The 20375-nt window shown below is 41.7% G+C and overlaps 1 protein-coding gene across 1 annotated transcript in view; it reads left to right on the forward strand.

Moving 5' to 3' along the window:
* etfbkmt (electron transfer flavoprotein subunit beta lysine methyltransferase) overlaps positions 1-11865 on the forward strand; it is a 14735-nt gene extending 2870 nt beyond the window's left edge. Inside the window, exons 2-3 of the mRNA XM_051382540.1 lie at positions 8724-8854; positions 11269-11865. Coding sequence (XP_051238500.1) covers positions 8724-8854; positions 11269-11624 — 487 coding nt within the window. The 3' untranslated portion in view covers positions 11625-11865. The remainder of the gene's footprint in view (positions 1-8723; positions 8855-11268) is intronic.
* The last annotated feature ends 8510 nt before the right edge of the window (positions 11866-20375 follow it).

A 20375-nucleotide genomic window follows, 5' to 3' on the forward strand; every position in this document is an offset into this window, starting at 1 on the left:
TGGCACGTCGCTCGGAGGGGGTTCTGCCACGGGAACTTTCCAGTGTTATCGCCATCACTGTCTATATTCCTCCGTCTGGGAAAGCAGAAGCAGCGTGTGACGTCATCCACACTGTGACTGCAGGACTATGGAACGAAACACCCGGAGGTTGAATTTCCCCATTGTGGGATTAATAAAGTTATCTATCTATATCACCAGACCAAACAGGTTTTATTAGGAATCGGTACTCCTTTAACATCAGACGCCTTTTAAATATCCTCTATAGCCTTTCTCCACCTCGTACCCCAGAAGTGGTGCTCTCACTTGATGCTGAAAGGGCATTTGACCGGGTGGAGTGGAGCTATCTTTATAGCACGCTGGAGAGGTTTGGATTTGGTCCCAGATTCATATCATGGGTTACATTTTTATATACGTCTCCAAGGACTGCTGTACGTACTAATAATAATCTGTCCACCTACTTTGAGCTCCAACGTGGTACGAGGCAGGAATGTCCTTTGTCGCCACTGCTATTTGCCATTGCAATGGAACCACTTGCTTTGGCGCTAAGGCAGAATGCTTATATCAGGGGGATTCGGCGTGCGGACGATATGCTATTATTAATTTCGCAGCCCCTTCTGAGCCTTCCTAAGTTAATGGCCCTACTCAAAGATTTGGGCAAAATATCGGGCTACAAGGTCAATATGCAGAAAAGTGAACTGATGCCTGTTGGTAAAGGGGCAGGCCAGGTACCCCTAGACTCATTTCCTTTTAAAATTAGTTCAAAGAAATTCAAGTATCTTGGGGTGTGGGTTACACACAGTAAATATTTATATTTAGCTAAGCTATCCAGCCTCTGTTATCTAATCTGAAGCAAGATATTGAGCGGTGGGGCCCTCTGCCTCTGTCCTTGGGGGGCAGAATCAATACTATAAAGATGAATGTGCTGCCTACATTTTTCTATGTTTTCCAGTGTCTCTCAGTGTTTCTCACAAAATCCTTTTTTCAAAACTAAATAATCCCATATCAGCCTTCATTTGAAACAAAAAGCCACCACGGATCCAGAGGTGGGAGTAAGTCACACATGTGCAAGTCTCAAGTCATTTTTGTGAGAGTCAAGTCAAGTCATAGCTTAGGTCAAGCAAGGCACAAGTCAAGTCATAGAAATATAATAAGCTGGATGACAACCTTTTTAAAGTGCTGGTAGCTCATGTTTTCATTGCATAGTATTCCATTAAATACATATTTAACATTGCAATTAAAATACTTTTCAATCAAGATCAATTAAAGATGTTAACATTTGAAAATGTTGTTTTGGAAGGGTAGGCTATGTTGAATCACCATACATTGTACTAGGTTTGCAACTAACAATTATTTTGGTTGTCGACTTTCTATCGATAATTTTTCCGTTAAGTCGATTAGTCCCGATTATTTTGGCATTTACTTAAATAGAACAAAACAGAAAGATGCATCAGTTCAGAAGCTGAAGTCTGTGCATCATGTTTTATCACAGTTTAATACCTAATACCAATTATTACTGTTTTTTTCATTGATTAAATATCTTACAAATTAACTATTAATCCAAATAATAGTGCATCCAAATCATAGATACACTGACATGAAGTGGAGCTTAACTATTCAGTGTAATATTTCAGAAAAAAATATTCAGTTTTTCCTTGCCCTTGTCACCAAGTGCTTGCTCATGGTGGGAACTGTTGGGTCTCTGTAAATAATGTTATAAGGAGTTTGGTCTAGACCTGCTCTATTTGAAAAGTGTCGTGAGATAACTTCTGTTATGAATTGGCGCTATACAAATAAAATTGAATTGAATTGAATTAATATCCAATATATGACATTACTGATTTAATATCCTACACATGAATTATTATTGATATCGTCGCTGTTGGTAGAAACCTCTTCTTTGGCTAATGTAACTTTTGATTCTACTGGTCACCCTTCAAGTGTTATAAGAGTAGCGTAATTCCCTTGGGGAACAAGCTGTGCGTAAAATGTGTGTATGTGCGTAAGGTGTGAGTGGACGAGCGAGAGTGAGCGAGCGAGCGAGAGAGAGACAGTGTGCGCGCTCGGATGCAGGAGCTGCAGGTTAGAAAAGTCTCTGAAACCAAATTTTATAATTTTGGGAACAGCTGCCAGCAGCTTCTTCCAGTTCCATCTTCCAGTGCTCCGCTCTGGCTACTCTACAACCGCTGCAGTCAGTGATGGGGGCGTCACTTGGTTGGATTACAGGTTGCCAGGTTCGCCCACATGCAACAGGAAACATCCGATCGAAAAAAATGTATTTTTGATAATTCACATATTAATAAAGACAGCAATGACTTGTCGAGTCATTTCATGCAAGTCTGAGTCAAGTCTCAAGTCATGATGACTAGCGAGTCAAAGTCTAGTCAAGTCTTTTATCACTGTTAATCAAGCAAGTCACAAGTCCTCAATCTGGCGACTTAAGTCTGACTTGAGTCGAGTCACTCGACTCGAGTCCCCCATCTTTGCACGGATCAAAAGACATATATTACAGAGACCTCGTGCAAAGGGAGGGATGGCACTCCCAAACTTCATGTACTACTATTGGGCGGCTAATATAAGATCGCTGCTGTACTGGATGAGGGAAGGTGCTACAGCCCCCGGATGGACAATTATGGAGGGGGCGTCCATTGGGTCCACCTCCCTGGCTGCCCTACTGTGCGCTAAGTTACCATTCACACAACCTCTGTCTAGCTTTACCTCTAATTCAGTTGTTGTACACTCAATGAAAATTTGGAATCAGTTTAGAAGATCTTTCTCTCTTAGGGACCTGACACTTATCGGGTCAATTGCAAATAATCACCTGTTTATCCCATCATTGACGGATAAGACTTTTGATATTTGGTCCAGAAAGGGGGCTCTCTTACTGTCTGATCTCTATGTTGATGGTGTTTTTATCTAATTCGAGCAGCTAATACAGAAGTATGACATTCGCAGGTTACATTTTTATAAATATTTGCAGCTTAGAAACTTTGTAGCCTTGTAGACATTTTTCCATTGTGCCCTTCCAATTCTTTGTTGGACGCAAGCATGCATGATTTGACGCCTTTAGATCTCCTTAAGAATAAATGGGAGATGGACTTAGGAGAATCGATTTCAGATGATAATTGGCGCAAAGTAATCCAAAGAATTTGCTCCTCCTCTATATGTCTCAGACATGCAGTTGCCCAATTTAAAATTGTTCACCGCCTGCATTGGTCCAAAGTTAGACTTTCTAAGATCAATTCCAACATAGATCCAACATGTCATCGATGCAGACAGGCTCCAGCTACTCTGTTGCACATGTTTTGGACATGCCTGAAGCTGTACGAATTTGGGAATCTATATTTGGGACCTTTACTAAGATATTAGGAAGAGTAGTGCGACCGTCTCCTCTTGTTTGGGGTGACCCCAGAGGATAGGGGAGAGTGGGGCAGGATGAGCCATTTTTCATATTTAGGATCACTACATCAAGGCAATCATACTTTTGTCGCTAACTAATATATCTGCATATATTTCTTGATGTTGTGCATCCCTTCAAACAAACAGAATGAGTGTAAACGAAACAGTTTCAATAATATAGCATGTCCAAAAAAAGTGGTCTCGTGGCTCAACTTACCCCATGTATGGGGTAAGTTGAGCCGTATCCCTACTCCCCCCCACCCACCTTTAAAATTATCTATTTTGGTCTAAACACAATTCTCATGAAACTTATGATAGACTAAATTCACTTTCAAGAGTGAAAAAATTTTTTTTTGGAAATAAATATCTAACCACTTTACCGATGTGGTTCTTACATTCACGGACTCAATGAAATGATGCCTTCCTCCTAAATATTTGGTCACATGATCAATGTTTTTTTTACCATTTCCTAGCAACAGGGGTTGGCTCAACTTAGCCTTTGGCTCAACTTACCCCACTCTCCCCTACCCCGTTCAGATGGTGTGAAATCAGCATGTTGACCTTCTGCCCTCTCCTGGCCAGGAGATTAATATTGTTTAAATGGAAAGATCCTATTCCACCGATGTATGGTCATTGGATCAGGGAGGTCATGTGCCATCTTAAATTAGAAAGGATTAGATATACTGTCAGGGGAGCGACAAAGAAATTTCACAGTATTTGGCAACCTTTTTTGACCTTTGTTGAAGATATGGATGCTGACAGCATTGCAATGTAACTATTATCTGTAATTTAATTTCTCTTGCTCTTTTCTTTTATGGTAGTCTTGCTGTAAAATGTGTAATATCTATGCCCTCTGTCTGGTACACGGGGGGGTTTGTTGTATTTGTTCTTTTAGTGTTATTATGTTTGTTTGTAGGTTTTTTTTGTCTGTTAAAGCCCTCTTGGGTGTTTTTTGCTATTTGAAAATTCTAATAAAAAAACCTTGATAAAAATAAAATGAAATAAAGCTGATTAAAAGTTGCGCTATTTGTGATTTTACGTTTAAGTACGTACAATCACGTTGTACGTCTGTGGCATGGCATCAAAGTCGGCCATTTTGAATTTTGCGACAATTTTCAGCTGGATTTGAACGAACTCCTCCCAGGGAATATATCTGATCAATTTCAAAATTGGTCAGTACAATCAAAACAAACTGTAGATGAAAAGTTGTGCTATTTGTGACTGTATGTCGAACCGCGTGCCCGTGACGACGTGTCAAATTCCGCTGAATCGCCATGAAGATATGTTATGTTTAATATCTGTCATGTGACCAATGATTGGGGTCACGCTAACTGCAGCTTCTTCCTGCAGCTGTAAAACAGGATCTTGAGATATAGGGAGCGCCACACAAGCATGCAAAATAACTAAAGAAGGTTAGATAGTGTTAATCACTCTGTTGCAATGCGAAGGTTAGATAATGTTAATCACTCTGTTGCAAAGAACAGGTGTATTGTCTATTGGTATGTAAAGTTTCAGGTTAAACCCGGAGGTGTCAACATAATGTTGGACTCCGTGAACTGACAGACACTTTGTTGCTTGTCAGGGAGACTAGAGTCAAGACCCAGTGCTCTGTAACTGTGCATACTCTACTGGTGTTAAGAATAAAGCTGATTATTGTTTTACACCAAATCTTCTCCTATCGCTTCATTAAAGAACACACAAGGATAAGGGTTTAAACAGATCACTTTCCTCAACAGCCATAAAACAAATAGTACTCATCAAGTATCAACAAGACATAAAATAAACAATCAAGTATCAACAAGACATAAAATAAACAATCAACAATTTGACAAGACATAAAATAAACAATCAACAATCAGAAGTAAGGTTGAGTCTCCTGACAGCCTGGTGGAAGAAACTGTCCTTGAGCCTGCTGGATTTGGCCCGGAGACTCCGCTGTCTCCTCCCTGACGGCAGCAAGCTGAAGAGGCTGTGAGATGGGTGGGTGGGGTCACCTGCAATCCTGATTGCTTTGCTGGTGAGGCGGGTGTTATAAATGTCCAGAAGGGGGGGGGGGGAGACACCAATGATCCTTTCAGCTGCTCTCACTATGCGCTGCAGAGTCTTGCGGCAGGACACGGTGCAGGCAGCTTGTCAGGATGCTCTCAATGGTGCCTCTGTAGAAGGTGTGCATGATGGGTGGCGGGGCTCCTGCTCTTCTCAGTTTGCGGAGAAAGTATAGGTGCTGTTGGGCTTTCTTCGCCAGTGATGCAGTGTTGTGGCTCCAGGACAGGTCTTCAGAGATGTGTACACCCAGGAACTTGGTGCTGCTCACCCTCTCCACTGCAGCACCGTCAATAGTTAGTGGAGCATGCTGGGTGTGCACTCTCCTGAAGTCCACAATAATCTCCTTCGTCTTCTCCACATTCAGGTGGAGATTGTTGTCCTTGCACCACGTGGCCAGCCTGCTCACCTCACTCCTGCAGTTTGTCTCATCGCCGTTGTTGATGGGACCCACCGCAGTTGTGTTGTCCGCAAACTTAATGAAGAGGTTGGAGCTGAATGATGATGTGCAGTTGTGGGTCAGAGTGAAGAGCAGGGGGCTCAGCACACATCCTTGGGGGGCCCCTGTGTTCAGTGTGATGGTGCTGGAGGTGTTGCTGCTGACCCAAACTTCCTGTGGTCTCCCCGTCAGGAAGACCAACAGCCAGTTGCACAGGGAGGTGTTGAGCCCCAGCTGGTCCAGTTTGTGGATGAGCTGCTGGGGGATGATTGTGTTAAATGCTGAGCTGAAGTCAATGAACAGCATTCTGACGTAGGGGTCTTTAGTCTCCAGGTGGGTGAGGGCTGAGTGGAGGGCAGCAGAGATGGCGTCATCGGTCGAGCGGTTAGACCGATATGCAAACTGAAAAGGGTCCAGGGCGGGGGGGGAGGACAGACTTGATGTGCTGCATAGCTGCTCGAAGCACTTCATGAGGATTGGAGTGAGTGCGACCGGGCGGTAGTCCTTGTAGCAGGAGGGAGACGACTTCTTTGGGACCGGGATGATGGTGGTGGCTTTGATGCACGTGGGGACATCAGCCTGTCTCAGCGAGGTGTTTAAGATGTCTGTGAAGACATCTGTGAGCTCCTCTGCACAGTCTCTCAGGACACGACCAGGAATGTTGTCAGGACCCTGGGCTTTTCGTGGGTTCGCCTTCTGAGGGATCGCCTCACGCTATCTGGGGATAGCGTCAACACCTGGTCGCCGGGAGGTAGTGGGGTCTTCTGTGCCGGGGTGCTGTTGTCTGCCTCAAAGCGAGCAAAGAAGTTGTTCAGCTGGTTCAGCAGAGAGGTGGAGCTGTCACAGGTCTGCGGAGAGGGCGTATAGTCTGTGATGGTCTGCATCCCTCGCCACAGGTTCCTGGTGTCTCTGCTGTTGTTGAAGCGGTCGGCGATCCTCCAGGAGTACTGCCTCTTCGCCTTCTTTGAAGGCCCTCAGGAGCCTGTGGACTTCCCCTGTTAGCCATGGCTTCTGGTAGGCCCGAATGGAGAGGGTTCTGGTGACCGTGACATCGTCCATGCACTTCCTCATGTAGGAAGTGACGGTCTCCATGTACTCCTGGAGGTCTGTGGTGTTGTTGTAGGTGGCTGTCTGAACATGCTCCAGTCGGTGGTGGAGAAGCAGTTCTGGAGTGCCTCTGAAGACCCCTCAGGCCACAAGCGTACCTGCTTTGTAGCTGGTTTGATGACTTTAACTAGCGGCCTGTATGCTGGCATTAGCATAACAGTGGTGTGGTCTGAGGCCCCGAGGTGGGGGAGGGGACGGGCTTTGTAGGCACCTCTGTGTGTGGGGTAGACATTGTCCAGGATATTGTTTCCTCGTGTAGGAAAGTTGATATGTCCGTCGAGTTGTGGAAACATGGAAACAACTCTTGGGGTTTGCATGGTTGAAATCCCCAGCCAGGATGAGGAAGGCATCTGGGTGGGCTGTCTGCTGGTCACTGATGTGCTGATGGAGTTCATACAGTACCTCGCTCCTGCTGTTGTTGGAGCCAGGGGGATGTATATTGCTACCAGCAATATGGCACTAAATTCTCTCGGCAGGTAGAATGGCCGGCATTTAACATTAATTTATTAACATTCAATAACAGTCCCGCCCTGAACACGTCTACATGACAATATTCAGATATAGTGATAGCGCCACCTACTGGCAACAGGAATTTAGCGCTGCATGGCAACTTTGATCTGATTTACGTGAAGTTTTGAACGCGTAAGTCTTTTGCACGGTGTCTGAAACGCGCGATGACGTAAAGCGCTCTCCCTTGGCTTCCAACGATGAGGGCTTGCGCGGTGTCGTTATCATGGCAGCTGGCTTACGGCTGCAGAACACAGCTATCTATAGTAGCTAACGTTGGCTTGCGTGGGCTTTGGCTGCTGGCCTGCTGCGGGTGGGCTGCGCGGGGGGCTGGGGTGGTTGGCTGGCGCCACCGGGGTCCGCGGCGCACTGCACAGGCATGAGATTGATTTGGCCAGCGTTGGTGCTTGCTTGTTGTTGACTCCTTCGCGAGTGACAAAGGGGTGCCTCCGTTTCAGAGAGAGAGCTAAAATGCATTGGTTAGCCTAGCACCACCAAAGTGCACAGCTGCTAGATCTATCTTAACGGTAGCACGAAGATTGCAGTAGGTTTTAACGTTATCTGTCTAACGTTAGCTAACTCACGTTAATCGTCCAATTAGTCATTAGATTAGTCGACTAATCGATAAAATAATCGCCCAATTAATCGTTTAATAAATAAATAAATACCACTAGGGCTGCACAATGAATCGAAATATTACCAAAATTGCAATATGCAAATAGCAAAAGCTGCAATTATTTGATAAAGCTCAAGTGTGTGAAACAACAAACAGCATTATAATGAAGTGATGTAGTGCTGCAGAGATGCTTTTGGACAACAAATGTGTTTGTTTGATACAGACCTCAGAAAATTTAACATTATGATGGTGTTCATTTTTAGTAGAAATTCAATTTGTGATGCCAAAATTATCATTCCCACACTAATTACGAATCATATCACAGTTGCAGTATCTGTAAAAATAATAATGTTTTTTTCCATATCATGCAGCCCTGATATCCACTTAAATCGTGTGTATAATATTTAAATTGAAATACTATTGTGTTACTGTCTACATACACCCTATGTATATCTGTATGTAGTAGTTTGTGACTGCTTTGTTGAGATTGTTTTCCTGTTTATTTATGCTAATTCTGTGTATGTACATTGAAAGCAACGTAAAACCAAAGTCAGATTCCTTCTGTTTACACACACCAGGCCAATAAAAGTCTCATCTTATGCCTCCTGTCTGCAGATATCTCTTGAATAACCCTGGAGTGTGCGGGGGCAAGACGGTTCTGGATCTGGGGAGTGGCTGTGGAGCCTCGGCTATCGCTGCAAAACTGTGTGGTGCTGCTCATGTTGTTGCTAATGACATTGACCCTGGTATGCATCCATCTGTGTGGTATTTTTTCTAGTATCATTTTGTACCTTGTAGTCAGATTTTAACAGTCTTTTACTCACAGGCATTTGAGTGCATAGAGAAATCAATAAACACACACATCCATGCTCAGAATGAGGCAAAGAATGTGCTGTTGGGGCCCATATTATCACTACTGTAAATCATTAGTCTTGTTAGCTTTTGCTCAGTTTCAGTGTGTAAAACTGGTAATGCAAAGGATCCCTTCAGATCGAGACTGAATCAATTGTCTACACATTTTATGTGAGTTATTTAATGGGGACAATCATTTCTTCTGATGAGTGTAAACCTGCCCCTTCCTCTTACCAAAATTAAGGTCCTTCACTAGAATCATTAATAATAATTAAGTGTAATAATTAGCGTCAGGAACAGAAGACTGTCTCACACTTGCACAAAAAGTCCTGAAGCACAACTTATCCATTCACTCGCCCTTTGGCTCGGACTTCACATAAACTGTATCAGATATGAAGAAAAGGAAGACAATGGACAATGAGCTTCTCAACCCTGCAGACAGCAAGGAGGCTGCGGAGGAGGGGCTTTAGTCAGAAGTATTGGCTTACAGGTTTAGAAGATAATTAAAGTTTTAAAAAATCTTTAAAAAGTTGAAAACTGAAAAAAATTTAATTATTGAAAAACCAGTTTGTGTTTAGTACCACCAAGATTTTTTATGTTTTTTAATTTTTCTTTTGTTAGAACTCTATCCCTTCCACTAACAATTAAAGTTTTAAACTTAAAATTGGTTGCCTAAGTTGTTCAATGATTTGTAAAATAGTCCAGTATTTACAGTTTCAGAGAAAAACTGTTTTTAAGACCCACTCTGGACCCAGGGGTTTTAGCCAACTATAGACAGATTTCTGACCTCCCCTTCCTCTCTAAGATTCTGGAGAAAGTAGTCGCCAAACAGTTGTGTGACTTTCTACATAGCAACAGTTTATTTGAGGATTTTCAGTCAGGATTTAGAGTTAATCACAGCACAGAGACAGCTCTGGTTAAAGTTAATAATGACCTTTTGATTGCTTCCGACAATGGACTTGTCTCTGTACTTGTTTTATTAGATCTTAGTACCGCATTTGATGTGAATAACAATTGCACAGTCTTCTCCTTCATTTAACAAATAACAGGCAAAGGCACTGTGTCCGCACATCAGCATTTTAATACGATCAGGGATATTGCCAGAGCCATAATCAGGGCGTTCTTTTCAGATGGGAGCCGCCTGTACCGCTTCCAGGCAGGGGATCCCAGATAACACCATTAAAATCCTAGCCAGATTGTCTTCTTAAGCATACCTCACATCATCATCTGTGAAATTTACGTTCTTTTAGAGGCTCTAAACAAGAGATAGGAAGAGACGGCTCCCCCACTCAGTCTCATCACTCACTGGGTTCCCTCCCACCATCTTCCCCAAGCTCCTCCATCCATGTCATATTGGTTCATCTTTATCCAGTATGTGCTATAAACCATTCTAATTCCAAGTATATTCATTGCCGTGGTCTTTGTTAGTCAATACCTTTTAAGTCAGGAACCCCTCCAAATGTATTACAGTAAGCCAAATGTATTTTAGAGGATTACTGTGTCAGTGATGACAGTAAACCTAAAAAATGCATTCTTGAATGAAAACAAACTTTTGCAGCAGATACAGAGCAGCAGAATTCCTCATTTTGTCTTTTACAAATGTAGGATTTACTGTAGTGTAAAGTCAGGCATATTTCCAATAATGTAGCACAATTCAATAAATAAAATAAAGGTAATTCTTACTCTAAATCACTTCAAATACTGACTTCAGCCAAAATTGTAATTTCTTGTTGCTGTTTGTGTAAAATGAAGGAAAAGACCACTGAAGACTGCTGAGAATTAGTTACTGTTTGACATCATTCTTTAATAGAGGCCAGAATAGAAGGCAGGGCAACAACACAGCAGTTAAAGTTGCTTTAAGGCGATATCTGGTGCACAATAACTCTGGTTGTGTCAAAACTGCCAGGGGCCTTAACGCTGGGGGGTTGGAGGTTAAGGTTGGTGATGTACTGAAGTGGCAGAGGGTAGGCTACTTAATGAGCAGGGTGACCTGAATGGGGGTTTGGGGGGGCATTGAAGAATGTGGATCCTCACTGGAAGCAGTTTGCATTTGGGATAAACAACAGATTTCTTCAGGCGGGGGCTGACAACATCCTGTTGTTGTATTGATTAGTTTTCTAATGTCTCTGGTCCTGGAGGGAACATACGGGTGATGCAGGAAATTAAGTATTCAAGAAGCTGAGTGTGACTAATAGATTAGTTCCAATACTTCTGGTTGACGTTGTCACAAGGTCATAGGTCCCTATGTGAAATGTTTGATGTATTGCAATAGAAGGAAAAGTGCTTAATCAGCCTGTTTGTGTTACAGTTGCAGCCGTTGCGACTCACATGAACTGTGAGCTGAACGACCTGGAGCCGCCTGTTTGTCTCATTAACAACGTGATTGGTTTAAAACCTGAGGCCTTCGACCTGATCCTCCTGGGTGACATGTTCTACGACGAGGCCCTCGCCACCAGCCTTCACAGCTGGTTGGACCGTTGCATCGAAGTCCACGGCACCAAAGTCCTGATCGGAGACCCCGGAAGAGCCCAGTTTGAGGAGCACGGCATCCGACAACTCCTGCGTCAGTTGGCTCAGTTCGAGTTGCCCGAGTCTGTCAGAGAGGAGAACTATGGTCTGACCTGCAGCGGTGTTTGGAGCTATCGTCCTGAACTCTGTAATTAATGTAACATGTACTCAGCTGCAAATGACTGCACGAAGTGTTATGGGATGACTTTGTAGCTATACACTCAGGGTCACTCAGTTTTCACTTGTTGCTTCACCAGTGGTAAAAAACTGTCGATACTTGATATTTGTTTAATACCCAGGATGCACGTAGACAGTATAATAAAGCAAAGTCTTGATATGTGAATGTTTAATTTCCTGTATTGTTGCTTTTAATTTACATACAGATTTAAACATTTTCTCTATTTGTCACTATTTTTTTTTTTTTACTTATGTCTTAAATCACCAGTTCTTTACATTCAGATTATTTTGAGCTCCAAGGCAATAACAAGGCAATAGTCAGCAATATGGAGCCCAATACCTCAATATCAAATGCATAAATATGTATTTATGGAATAAGAAATCCCATATTGAAATTCTGTGTTTATTTTAAATGTAATATTGACTCTGGGGATTTGCAGGCACACACACACACACACACACTGTTAATTATTTAACACAAATCTTAACATTTGCTTTATTCCACAATAACATCATTCCTTATTATGCAAGTTTTGAACTCAGAGCCCTGAGACATTAGTAACCGTCTCATTTGTGAGTGGAAGTGAGACCTCTGGGCCTGTAGAGTCCACTTCAAAAGAAAGCAATAATGTGGTGACAAATAGCACGATGGAAAATCTGCAGCAAGTATCTTAAGAGAAACCACAAGTGTTATAAAGAAATTAAGCAGCATTTTCTGAAAATCATTATGTTTGTGTTCCCACTGTGGCAGTAATATACAGTGTCATTACTTTTTCATGATTTTCCATAACCAAAAGTCATTCCTGTTCTATGGCTGATGTTGTTATGGTCAGAAAAAAATCTTAAGGGACATGAAGTCTAGTTTTATTACAGCAGGGGTTAGTAAATACAGAGAAACAAAATTAAACATACTAAAACATAAATTCTGGTGGAGCCAGTGTCAAAAGAATAAAGACATTTGTCAGCTAGAAATGGTCTTTGAGAAGAAGTAGATAGAAGATAGATAGATAGATAGATAGATACTTTATTTATCCCGAGGGAAATTCAAGTAGAACAAAAGTCATCAAACACCTTCTAATAAATGAATCATTCTTCTAAATATGTGAACATTCATGACAATGAAGCAAGACTGAACAATGAAAGTATTAGTATGCACTTGTGTGAGTTGGTAGATGGCTCCTGTTAGACCTGCACTGAAAGGTTTGAGATTATTCAGATTCAAAGCAGACGTTGGCAATCAATTCAGATTTAAGAATGCAAACTTCACCTAGTATTCTGACAGCAGGTCAATATTTGAATCAGAGAACGTGTGAACAAGGTTTTCCCAAGAGGAGCGGATCTTCAGCAAATCCACCTTAAGCTTATAGAGTCATTTCTGATTACTGCAGACTCCCAGAGATGTGCCGCATTATGATAAAAGGAAGTTCATTCAACCCTTGACACAAGCCGTAAACTCTTGCGTAGTTTTTATTTTTACTTAGATTTTTGTTTTATATACCTCTTTTTGTGTATTCATTTACTTTCTCTGTTTATCTGTGCTTATTTCTGCGGTCAGGAGATACGTAGATAAACAGTAAACAGTAAAACAGTTATTTGCAACATTAAAGACAGAGGAATACTTTAGATGCTTGACACATTTCTGAGGTGTTAATTGTCTCAATTACTTTAGTACAGAATAGACACTATAATAGTATATTGTTACTCATATTATCGTGAGCCAGTGTATTCTTTCTTCTCAGTTCCCTTAACATAAATAACACTGGAGCCTGCATGAGCACATATTGTTGGAGAAATTCTTCCAAAAGACAGAAATTACTAAGACTCTGAAGAAATTACAAGTTGTAGTGGAAATTCTTCTCAAAGTTGAGAGGTGCTAAGTCTCTGAAGAACTTTCAAGCCGGTGCGATAATCAAGTCACTTTAATTCAGGCAGCATGGAGAGAAGGTCACGTAGTGAATGTTCTCTCCAGACTTCCAAAATGCTCTCTCATACATTTCAGTACATCTCATTACATCACAAACAATGAAACACCCCTGTTTGTCTTGCAAATGTTACTCCTGTAAATCCAGGTCTCTCTCACCAAATGGTCCTTTGATCTGTGACTTCCCCCTGGCTCTTCCTATCATAAAATTCAACCCTTTGACCAGGGCCACATCTATTTTATGTCCCCCAAATCCTGTTTCTTTCCCACAAAGTCTCTTTACTTCATGCAGCACGGAGAGAAGACCTCAGCATCGTTTTTCTGGGGGGATACCATCATACATGTCTATGACTACATGTGGACTGTGCTGACCTCATTAAACATGTATATGATCTTGTGTAAACCTTACGTCTCGTAAAATCCTGCGTAATACACACACGTACTTTTGTACCCTGCTCACCTAAGAGAAAGAAAAAGCAAGTTGTTTTCAAATACCATCTGTGAACGTCTATCTTACCCAGCCAAAATAAGTTATGTTCAAGGCCTTGAGAGAATTCTTCCCATAGCTACCAGACATTACAAACTATCCTACAAAAGGTGATTGTGTGCTTTCTTTGTCAGACCTGTGAGATGCACTTTCAGCTGAAATAGATTGACTCTGGAATTCTTTTGGACTTTTTGGATTCTCTACTATCCTGCTTTACTAAATAGACAAAAGACAACTGTTTGTGGTGTCATCTTTTATTTGTTCATTTCTCCATGAGGGAAAACACAATTTCCTCCACGAAATGTACCACATAATTTCTCCCCTGTAAGGGTGAAAAACCTCACTCATCACCAGTCCCCATAGTAGAGGCCAGTACCGCCGTCCAAAGTCTTCTAAACTTCTAAACTCAAGTCTGTGAGTCTCTTAACAGCAGAGGTGGCAGAAGTACACACATTCTTTACTCAAGTAGAAGTACAGACACTTTTGTAAAAGTAGAAGTACTGATTTAACTTAAAGGTAAAGTAAAAAGTACTTTTTTGGTTTCTCTGCAGGACATTTGTACCGGCAGTTTTGGTGCAATTTTTTGAGTCTCATTTTCTTTATTGTTTGTGTTGCCATGATTCCCTTCAAATGCATTCAAACTAAAGTAATGAGTCTGTTTCCCATTTAATTGCTTAAATTCTGCACTACATAATTTCTGACTGACACTGAATGTGAGTTAAAACAAACTACAAAAGCCAAAACAAACTAGTTTCTTCAGCAAAAGTGAGTGATTCCTGTTAAAGGAAGTTTTATAACTAGGTTCGGGAACAAAGACCACGCCTTGCACTCGTCTAATTTCCACTCAAAACTACTACTTAAGCACAACTTATGCATTCACTCCCTCCTCGACTTAGTTCCCCCACTCGGGAACGCTGCAAGAGATACAAAGAGACGGCTCCCCCGCTCAGAGTCTCACAACCCACTAGGTTCCCTCTCACCATGTGGCTGTACCCCTTTAGCCATCCATCCATCCACCAACAAACCCACCTTTCTTCCATCCGTTCATCCCTCACCCTTCCTTCCGAAAACCCCTTCATTCCTCAACCTTCAACCCTTCATCCCCTCACCCCTATCCCATTCTCATTTTGTCATGCATTAATATTGTTTACTCATTTATTTTTGTGTCCTGTGATGAGATGTGGGTCTCCATCAGAAAGTAAATAGATTTGAATGTTAGTATTTAGTTGAGGTGGTCTCAAAAATGTTGGACATGTGAATCTATGTAATAATATTTACCATCTTATTAATTTGCCTTATTGATAATTTGTATTACTCCCATCCCTTATTCTATTTTTACTCCCTTGTTTTATTATTGGCCTATATTATTAATTTATGCTCTGACAAAAGTTCAAAAGGTCTCAGGTGAAGTTATGAAACCACACAAGAGTGAAAAATGTGGAACAGGGTAAAAAGTGAGCAGTTTTCAGACCACACGGTTGCTTGGGGGTAGTGGGTTTTAAATCTCTGCCACCGCAAAACTTAGACAACTGTTCTCTGAACACATTTGACCAACAGGCAACAACTGAACTGAGGCCTAAAAATTGGATGAGTCACAAAAAACAACTGAAGTCTAATTAAAAGAAACAAGGCCATCAATCTCCAGCCCTGACTTTTTTTTTTTTTTTTCAGTGTCGAGCTTCATGCTCATTAACTGAAGTCAGAAACACTCCCTAAAAGCACTCCCACAGATCACTGGCATTCTCAAGGTCAGGAAGTGTGACTGTTGTGCTTCAGCTGCAGATCACAGTTAACATACCCAGACTCACTTTCCTATGAACTGTGCATGAACCTACCAATTTACCAAGGATGATCTCAAGCAGAGGGTGGATCTGTTTTCCCTCAACTGACGCAAAGTAATGACCAATGAGTCACTCAAACTTGTGTTAACATGTTGTGGTAAAATTGAAAGAGAAGTTTAGATTGTTTAGAATGATGAAGTCCCTGAGGAAATCTAGTAAGTGAACCTTGAGTTAAGAATTTTGTCAGACTACTAATTCTGAGGTCAAAAATCAACGTTCAAGCTTTAATAATGAGTTTTAAAAACATTTATAAACTGCCTGTGAATAATTAGTGTTACGATTATTTTACATCGTTGATTAATGTGAGGTAAAGGGACACAGATAGCCTGTTGTCTGCCTTTGTCAATGGTTTGAGCAGGAGTGATTGAGATGTTTTATATTGTACATAAAACATTTAAATTTCAACCAAAGGCTTTCTGTCATATTAGTACTCTGCTTGCCTGCATCTTCTGTAAATCTGTAAGAGATCCTTTATTAGTCCCACTGCGGGGAAATATGCAGCATTACAGCAGCAAAGGGGATTTCAATTTATACAATATATATATATATATTTTACAAAATGTGTATGACAGTTGGACCCAGTGTTAATTTTGACAGCAAATTCTGATTTAGTCTTAGTCTTTTGAATAACACACCATTTAGTTTTAGTCATATTTTAGTCATCTGAATCTTTTAGTCTTAGTCTAGTTTTAGTCGACTAAATATCTAAGGTTTTAGATTTTTTTGTTTTTTTTATTAGACCAAATATTAGCAGATTTTAGTCGTTAGACTAAATCACGGTGGTTTATCTGATAAAATAACCTTAGTGTGTATGCTAACCTTCGCATGTATTTCTGGATGACTCGTCTGTAAATGTCACTTCAAGTTGGTGGGTGTTTTTCCCAGCGATTTTTGCTCCACACCGTCTACAGACGGTCTTGTTGTCCTTGTTGTCATATGTGAAGTGTGACCAGATGTCAATTCTTCGTTTTCGTCCTAGACCTAGCTCTGACATTTCTGTTGTTCATGAGACATGCCATTGCCCTCGGACCGGGCGCACTGCAAAACGTTAGCGTGTTGCTAACGAGCGAAGTCAACTGAAATCAGCCAAAGCTGTGTAACTAAAACTGTGCAACTAAACACAACTAAATATAATGTAAACAACCTAACTGTTGTGAAAACGTCCTCGAAACTGTGCATAGTTCTGCAAACTCGTTTAGCTGTTGCGCCTGCATTTACCGCGGCTTTTTAAAATGCCTCTGCTGCTTCTGCATAGATCAGCCTACCCTCAAAGATTTGCTCTTTCTTCCCAACTTGTCCCACAAGAAGAGTAGTTCTGATTGGATCTTTTCTCCATTCGTCCCTCCCTAACATTTCCGTCTCATTTTTATTCGCTGACTTAAGTGTCAGTTATATTTCATCACAGTCTTCGTCATGATATCTGACTTTCTATTTAGTTTTTATTTAGTTTTCATCCGTGAAAAAGGTTCGTTGACGGATATTTTTTGTCATAGTCTTCGTCAACGAAATTAACACTGGTTCGACCCCTGGTTGGGAGAACTGTACATAAGTCCCACAAGACAGATATGGTTGCTATGCAGCTAAAAAGCCTGACAGCCCAAGTAGCAACTGGCTCCTCCGCCCTCTCCCCAAGTGTCCAAGGAATGGACACTTGGGGAGAGGGCGGAGAAATGTGGCTTTGCAAAAACAGAATGGCCATGAATATGATGTTTGTAGGCCCAGGAGGGGTTTGCCACATTACTGGGACTGATTGCTGTACTTACTCTTATGATTGCTGATGACCCCCCGGTCATCTCTCACCTTAATGACTTCGCATGAAGAGAAAAGGAGGGACTCTCCGGCTCCTGAAGGATGAGGCCTTTTGTCCTGGCTGACTGCAGGCATATGGAAGAATGCAATGTCTTTTGATATGCTGTGTTAGCCCTTGTGCTAGAGCTCAGATAATCACTGTGAGAGACTAATAAACTGAATTTGACACCTTTGACACCAGGGTCATAAAGTTAAAGGTAGTCAGGATTGCAGCATCAACCAGTTGTAACATCAAGCAGTAGGTAAAGTTACATTCACACACATACACACACCCTATTGGCACTTGGTAGTTGCTAGGATTATTTTTAGTGGCTTGTACAGTAAGCCCCAAGGGTCTGTTTAATTTTACTTTGGCTAGAGTAACCTGTTAGAACCTTGTTGAACACACTACCTAATAATTATTGCCTTTAAATCCCACAAATGCTGTTTACGAGCTTCTGTATCGGCATTTTGCCAACACTTCTCACCAGATGTGTCCTGTTCGTGTCGTACAACCTTCCCTTTTCCCTGGTTGCAAAACGTGCCTTCTCACCACATTACTCAGTATTTCAACGTGATTTGCTCTCTTGACCTTACTTTCCATAGTTCTAACTTACTGCTATGCATTCATACTGATTAATAATCAAATAATTAGTTACAATCATATAATCATGTTTCCCTTCATTGTTACATATTTAATTTTGTAATATAGAATCAACTTCAATCATTATACAGCTTTTTGGTTATTATAATCTTTGTGCATTGCGTTATTCAGATTGAGAGTCCCTAATGTTCCACTGTAGGTCTGGACGATCACCTCTGCTCCGCCATCTGCTTAGTACGTGCTCAATCATCTACACACAGGAAACCAGGCCTTAGAACGAGGGATAGAGTTAGAGTCTCGCCAGTCTGAGCAATCAGACCCCCGTCACCTTTACTTATGTCTGCAAATTTGAGACAATTCTGAACCATAAAGTTGTTATTCTCTTCTTATTCCAAAACCATTTTTAGGGTATAAAAAATATCAAAGCCTTTCTAGGGGTCCCGTATGTCTGTCATTACTGCTACAAAAGCTACATGAATCCCTAGGCACACCAATGCAAAGGTCACTGCTCCATCTGTAATGACCCTGACTGTACTAAGACAAAAACATAGTATGCACCAACTGCAACAGGACGTGCCGTACGCCTTTGTGCTTTTACAAAGAGCCAAGAGCAAGACCTTCGGGCGAAACCTGTAGCAGTACTAGTGATACGATCAAAAGATGTCAAAGATGCAAAAAAACGTACTATGCAGCTAAAAGTAATAGTGTCCCAAGATCACAAGTGAGACATCTGCGGAGAGAAATTAACCTCTGACATACACGATCATCATTGCTACATTCAGCCTCTGCCTCCAACTACGGTTCATACGGAGAAATTTATTTTCTACGACTTTGAAGTGTTGTTGGTCAGCATGACGTGCACAAACCTTTTCTTGTGTCTACCAAAACGCTCACTGGTGTACTGTGGACATCTTATGATTTAAACTGTGTCAGGGACTTTCTCCTGCATTTCAGGAGACCGATGTACCAGAGCGCTATGTTTGTAGCCTATAAAAAATTTTGCGTAGCGAAAATCTCTTTATCCAACACGCTCCAAATGGTTGATCGATCAGTGCGCCCTGAACCCGAGAGCAGGCCGCGGACTAACCACGATCCTCTCTGTGTAGCGTCTTTTATACCCCTTGTCTCCCAAGGTGCGTCCTGTTTGTGGCGTACAACTTCTCCTTTGGATGTTGTAATATAAACCATCTCACCAAGTTACTCAATATTTCAACATGATTTACTTTTGACCTTATTTTCCATAGTTTCTAACTTACTGTTATGCATTCATACTAATTAATAATCAAACAATTAGTTACAATCATATAATCATGTTTCCTTTCATTGTTACATATTTTATTTTGTAATATAGAATCAACTTCAATCATTATACAACTTTTGGTTATTATAATTTCTGTGATGTCCCTAATGTTCAGTTGTTATCTTTTTTCATTACTCGATGGAAAGTCCCTTGTTTTCCACTGTAGGGCCAGACGATGGAAAGCCCTTTGCTTTCCAAAGTGGTTTTAGCGGATCAGCGATCTCAACTCTCTTGACGCTATGTTGACGGCAATGCCAAAATCGAAGGTGTTGCATCATTTGCAAAGAGACAGGTGTCTAAATTGTGTCTCGACAGCTCGTAGGGAAAGTTTGCACAGAGAAGCAATCTGCCTCACACCACCCTGGTCAGCGATCATCTAAGCGTTTAGGAAGGAATGAGAGGATCGGGGTGGAGATGCCTGACTTTCGGACTCCTCCAGCCTGTGGTATGGGCAAGGGTCTGACTGGCTCTCTGCCAGGTCCTCATCCTGACAGAGCCCAGAGGCGGAAGGCGGGAGGAGAACCCTAGTCATAGTGGATTAGGGGAGGGAGGAGGCCTCTGGGTCCTTGGGCACGGGGCTCCAGAATATGGTGATCTGTCTCCTCTTTGGAGCGCCGGGGGCAATGGTGATTCTTGAAAGATGGTAGCGTGATGAAACTGCGTTTTCTGAATGCTGGGCTACTTGTGGTTCCTATAGTCTCTAAAAGTAGAACAGGAGCCAGAGCTTTCAGTTAACAAGTTCCTAGTGATGGGAATTCCGGCTCTTTTTAGAGAATCGGTTCCTTTGGC

This window comes from Dicentrarchus labrax, unplaced genomic scaffold, assembly GCF_905237075.1.
Source record: "Dicentrarchus labrax unplaced genomic scaffold, dlabrax2021, whole genome shotgun sequence".
Lineage (NCBI taxonomy): Eukaryota > Metazoa > Chordata > Actinopteri > Moronidae > Dicentrarchus > Dicentrarchus labrax.